Source organism: Acinonyx jubatus, chromosome D2, assembly GCF_027475565.1.
Source record: "Acinonyx jubatus isolate Ajub_Pintada_27869175 chromosome D2, VMU_Ajub_asm_v1.0, whole genome shotgun sequence".
In the NCBI taxonomy this organism is placed as follows: Eukaryota; Metazoa; Chordata; class Mammalia; order Carnivora; family Felidae; genus Acinonyx; species Acinonyx jubatus.
Genome location: NC_069393.1, coordinates 80,957,721 through 80,963,720, shown reverse-complemented (window position 1 = coordinate 80,963,720; position 6,000 = coordinate 80,957,721). Strand labels below are relative to the sequence as shown.

General features: G+C 49.2%; 1 protein-coding gene across 3 annotated transcripts in view; it reads right to left on the bottom strand.

Moving 5' to 3' along the window:
* Positions 1–2,756: 2,756 nt before the first annotated feature.
* DOCK1 (dedicator of cytokinesis 1) overlaps positions 2,757–6,000 on the bottom strand; it is a 524,727-nt gene continuing 521,483 nt past the window's right edge. For all 3 annotated transcript variants that reach the window (XM_027063392.2, XM_027063390.2, XM_027063391.2), the window contains one exon: positions 2,757–3,954. In XM_027063392.2, the coding sequence (XP_026919193.1) occupies positions 3,859–3,954 (96 nt within the window). In that variant the 3' untranslated portion in view covers positions 2,757–3,858. The remainder of the gene's footprint in view (positions 3,955–6,000) is intronic.

Sequence of the window (6,000 nt, the reverse complement as noted above, 5' to 3'; positions counted from 1 at the left end):
AAGAGGAATGTCTGGGGTCTCTAGACTCCGGGCATCTATCCAGGTGTCTCTAAAGCCACCTCGGTCAAAATATCACTTTTCTAGAGAAAGTTTGCTGTGCCCACTGCTTCTCTTTTGCGAGAATAGTTTTGTTTTGAATATCTCATTATAATCTTGTATCACGGTTCTTCACGGAAACTGAACCAACAGGAGACAGGTATGCACGGAGATTGAGAGATTTATTTAAAGGAAGGGACGCATGTGATTCTGGGGGGCTGGCAAGTCCAAAATTCGTAGCACAGGCTGGAAACGCAGGCAAGGTTCCCATACTCTGGTCTTGAGGCTGAATTTCTTCTCCAGGAAACCACAATTCTTGTTTTCAAGGGCTTCAACTGACTGGACAAAGCCCACTCACGTGATTCAGGGTGATTTTCTTTAAGTCAACTGACTGTTGGGTGTTAACCACACCCACCAAATATCTTTAAAGCAATAGCTAGATTAGTGTTTGATTAACTGGATGCTACAGCTTGGCCAGGTTGACACCAGATGAATGATCACAAGTCTTTGCTTGGGGTGGAACTAACCCCGTGGTACCAGCAGAAGGAGCTTTGTACACCACACCCCACGCAGTCCCTGCTCCCGTCACGCCCGCGCAGCTGCCTTTAGGCCGTCACAGGACCCGGATGGAGTAGCGACTTCTTTGTGTTGGAGGGAGACAAACGAGGAACCCCAGTTTGGGTTTACTTGGGGGCAAAGGGCTACCGGTTCTCAGGTTCCCTGTTAGGTTTTTCTGAGGCATCACCCACCAAACAGATGTTTAACAAATTCAGAAAACGCAGATTGGAAAAAAAAAAAACCTTTTAATAAAGATTTGAGGAAAAGACATATTAAACTGGGTAGTCAAAAATAAAATAAAGTTAAATAGGGTTAACTAAAGCTGGATTTGCAATAGACTGGAAAGCACTTTGGAAGGCAGAAGAATAAAACCAAAGTGTAGCTGAATGTGTGGGAGCTAAATTTGGCTTTGAGCTTCCTGGCACCCAAAGCAAAAATAGAACAGAAGATCCTCACCATTCCTGTTTTAGAGCACGCATTCTCCACGAGGCAATATCACCCTTTAGGGGGTGAAAATCGGTGGTGAGGGGACAAAAAAAAATCTTACTTTGTTCACGTAAAAAGCATAGATATAAACAGCATACATAAATACATACACAGCATATCTGTACTGTTAAAATTTCTTGATGGGGAAATGATTAACATTTCTTGATGGGGGAACCTAAAAAGCTTCCTTGGAAGGCAATGAGGAAAGAAAGGTTCAGGAACGTTCTTTTCTGAGAAAAGAAAATATATCGTTGCATCTGTATGGGCAGGCTGTCCCCCCAGACCTCCCTCCAGAGGAGTCTCTCAAGATGAGACTTGATAACACAAAAGTCAGCTCCTCAACTATAGTTCTGCAGTCCAGCCCTTGACTTACGTGATGAAGACATTTTGTGCTACGTGTTTTCTAGCCTGGACACCAGTGTGGGATTCGCAGCACTTGGGGGCATCTGTCAGGGGAAGGGGGCTTCCCCTGAAGTGTGGAGTCTGGGAATTATCTGGGAAGACTTTCTGGAGGAGGCTGTGCAGGGCGAGAACTAGCAACCAGATGTCATTCTAGAAGAAGAATATTTTTTGTAGGGCCAGGAACTATTTTTACAATTTTGGGCAACAGCTTATGCATCGTGAAATGCGGGCTGTTCGACAATTCCCCACCTCGCGGGGGCTGGCCTCTCCTGTGCTCTCCTGTCCCAGGCTGGTATGCCAATACACTTATTTTAGGACCTTGGATGACACGTGGTTTCCAATATACACAACAGGGGATGAATATTTATCTCAGTTCAAGAGCAGGAATTCACAAAGACAAAAAATTCTATGTTCACATGTGTCTAACATTTCCTGGGGGTGGACTGAATACTTGGAACAAGGACAAATAAACTGGGGGGCAGTGATCAAGTGAGAGTGAAGGGTCCACTGAGGCTCTAGGGTTCTGCAGCAGATGTCTCTGAGGTCTGGTTCACGGAGCAGAGAGGCACGTCCTTGTGATTTAAACAGGGACATGTCTGAAAGGAACACAGGCAAATGTGCTTTATGTGGAAAAGAGGACCCCAATGCCTTCTTTGTTTCTTACCTCCCAAGATCCAGACAGAGCTCTGCAGTCTGATGTTGAATGACACATCCCACTAAATAAAACCCTCTCTCAAGTTAGCAGCTGAAAGTCTACAAGGGGCAGAAATGATGTGCGGCCAGAGAGCCTGGTTGGGCTGAGGGGACAAAGTGTCAGCAGGTGCCAGGCTCTGCTCTGCTCTGTCCCTAAGGTTGTGCAGGCACAAGGGACACAGGTGCTGTCTACCTGGGCCCCAAACTGAAGACAGCTCAACAGCGGTCATTAAGGAAGATGAGCACATATATCAATGTGGGTCACAAAGCTCTTTAAGAAAGAAGGAGAGGGGCGCCTGGGGGCTCAGTCGGTTGAGCGTCCGACTTCGGCTCAGGTCATGATCTCACGGCTCGTGGGTTCGAGCCCCGCATCGGGCTCTGTGCCGACACCTCGGAGCCTGGAGCCTGCTTTGGATTCTGTCTGTCTTTCTCTCTCTCTGCTCCTCCCTGCCTTGCACTCTCTCTCTCAAAAATAAATAAACATTAAAAAATATTTTAAAAAGAAAAAAAAACAATGGCATCATTTATATACATTTTTTTTTACATCAAGGGATAAAAACATAGTATTCAGACACTGTGAGTCTTTTTTAAATGGCATTTTATTTTTTTTGTTGTCAATGAATAACTTTTGAGCCTACTAGAAGAGTATTATGATTATAGTGGATAAAAAAATATAGATGACAGAATAAAAATATTAGATTATACAAAGTTAGTTGGGTTTGTTTGTTTGTTTGTTTGTTTTTCTTAATCATTGTCCACCAACATTTTCAGGACTTTGGAGCTTAGAAAAAAAAAATCAACAAAGCTTAATTTGTGTATTTTTTTTTCACTTTCAGCAGTTAAAAATTAAGAACACATATAGAGATTCATTTGCGATGCCTATGACAATAAACGGAAGGACCAAAAACATTAAAACTTACGTTCCAAGAACCATCGTATATACAAACTTCTGTACAGAATGACGACAGAAAGAATTCACCCGGTTAAAGCCATCTCTGTGCTATAGGCATTCTTTTTTAAAAAAGAAAGACAACGTATCTTCCTATACTTGTATTTACTTTCCCACCTGATCCAGTATTTTTAATGGTGTTTCTACTCCATAAATTAGTAACTGTTCAGTAGCTGAGAAATATCCTATTTTAAATTATACCAAAGGAGATCAGGAAGTTCCCTGAAAGACTTGACCTTAACTGCCTGATATAGGTTGAAGATACACTTGACCGCCAAATCACACCCGCAGGAGGAGGGTTGACAAAACACCCTTCCGGAGTAAGCTGGGGTTCGGCCTCGGGAGAAGGGTAGGACTCAGTTACTACTCGGTCTCGCGGGTGGCGGCCTAACCTCTCCTACTGCGCAAAACCCAGGTCAGCCGAGTTCTTCGCTAATGTGTCATTTGGCACAAAGGGAGGGCTTCCGGGCAAGACCTCGGCTCTCTCGAGACAGACACAGTCAGAAGCCCCCGGTTTTGATCAACGCCACAGTACGGTCCAGACCCACATCCACCTTGCTCCCCGATGCTAACGGCCACCCACGCCATGGCTGGAAACGAACTCCTTTCCAGGACGAGCAATTGCACTACTTATCAGACATCACAGGCCTAATGAGGTAAACACCAGAGGCGGGAGGAGACGCGGCGGGAGGGACGGGACGGCGGCCTGTGCTCTCCGTGCGGTCCCGCGGTCTTCACTGCACGATGCCAGAGTCCACGGACGTCTGCTTGCGCGTGGTCTTTGGGGGGGGCGGGGGGGGCGTCTTGCTGGGCAGCGGAGGCGGTGCGTGCTAGAAGACACGGAAACACGGCAGGTGCCACGTTACTCACGCTCTGGGGCCTGGGGGGTGGGGGGTGGGCTGACCCGGGGCAGCGGCAGGGAGGGGAAGCGACTCCGCACCCTGGGTGGGGACGGCCCTCTCTGCGTGACCCGGGGCTGGGAGGTCTGCCGCACACGGGGCGGGGCGGCTGGGGGGCCACGGGGCCTTTCTGGCATCGCTGATTAACTAACTGCTTTTCACAAAGCGCTTCAGAAGGCCACACGGCCGCTGAGAAGGGAAACCACTGCTCTGCGCGTTGATCCGGGGGCCCCTGGAGATGGACCGGTTTCAGGACTGGGCAGTTTAAATGCTTAAGGGCAAAGCAGAACCAGGGCCACCCAGGCGGCCTGGTGCTGTCACAGCCGAGCGCTCCTGGACGAGGACCCGCGGGTCCCTTCTCGTGTGCCCGATGAGGCCCCTAAACCGTCCAGGGTCCACACGAGCCCTCGGAGATGTTCTCTGGGGCTGGGCGAGGAGCCCTTCCTTGCTCTTGGAACTGGAAAGGCCGCATGAGACAGGGTCGGCCGGATACCTGCGGCCGCTGCCCAAGTGACCCGTTTAAAGGCAGCTTTTTGTCTAATCTCTTGCAACACTGCAAACGGAGTGGGGTGAACAACGTTAGGGGCGTGTTTGAAGCCTTCATGAGGGAACCACATTATTTACAGAATGGGGGCAGCTGTGCCTCAACAAAATAATTTACAAAAAGAAAAGGGTGGCCAGGGGCGCCTGGGTGGCTCAGTCGGTTAAGCGTCCGACTTCGGCTCGGGTCATGATCCCAAGGTCGGTGGGTTCGAACCCTGAGTCAGGCTCTGTGCTGACGGCTCGGAGCCTGGAGCCTGCTTCGGATTCCGTGTCTCCCTCTCTCTCTGTCCCTCCCCTGCTCACACTCTGTGTCTCAAAAATAAAATAAACATTAAAAAAGAAAAAAAGAAAAAAAAAAAAAGAAAGGGCGGCCGGCTGTATTTGGTCCATGGGCTGTTGTTTGCCTCTTGGGATTCCTCCGAATGAACTGATAGTTGCAAAGGTGATAGACAAACCTCCTGTCAGGGCGTGAACGATGGAGGGCAGACGTTGCCCCCTTGCTCTTGGCACCCTCGTGACCTCATGACCGCCACGGACGCCTGCCACACAGGCCATGGTCTGTAACAGGTGCTGAGCACACAAGGATGTGAATGAGCGGACACATGAACGAATGAGTGAATGAACGGATGGATACAGGAGCAGACATGTGGGGGGTAGAACGAGCCAGGATGAGATCGCAGAACGCTAGCATCTAAGGAAAGGTCAGAGTGGAGTTTGTAGCAGCCTCTCGGTGGAGGCTCACATTTAGCCCAACGTGAGGGAAGGAGTTTCAAGGACAAAACAGTGGTGCTGTAGGCTCTTCCTTGTTGCCCAAATTTCCTCCCGATTCACACACAAGTAAATACCAAGACGACCTGGGGCTTCACGTGCAGAAGAGAATAAATACGGAGAGACAGAACTCAGGGACTGGCATTGAGGCGTTACAGAAAAGTCACGTAAAATAATAGGCTTAAGTTTTCTTAAGGTTGCTAAGCATAGTTAAAAAAAAAAGCAGACGCCTATTTAAGGGACGCGATGACCGGGGTGCTTATGTACTTGTGAAAGCCACAGGGACAGGGCAGGGCGAGCCCTCGAGGGCCAGGCTGACACAGCAGGACACAAGCGAGACGCTGCAAATGCCCTTTGTGCCAAATGGGAAGACGGTGGGTTTATCCGTGTTCAGCGAAACGATAGCTCAGATTACTGCTTGTGAGAGCCATTTTCAAAGAAACGACAGCTGAAAGTGGCAACAGCCAGTATCAGGGTTGACTACGAGCTCGGGGCGGATCAATGACAGTGACAGGAGGTATCGATCACCCCCCAGGGCAGACGAGTGATCCTTATCCTACAACAGCCCGCAGGGCCGGCACGGAGGGAAAGCGGCCTCGAAACGCCACCGCTTCTAACCGATGATGACACTGCTCCATGGGCACGTCACTGCACCTCTGCTGCAGG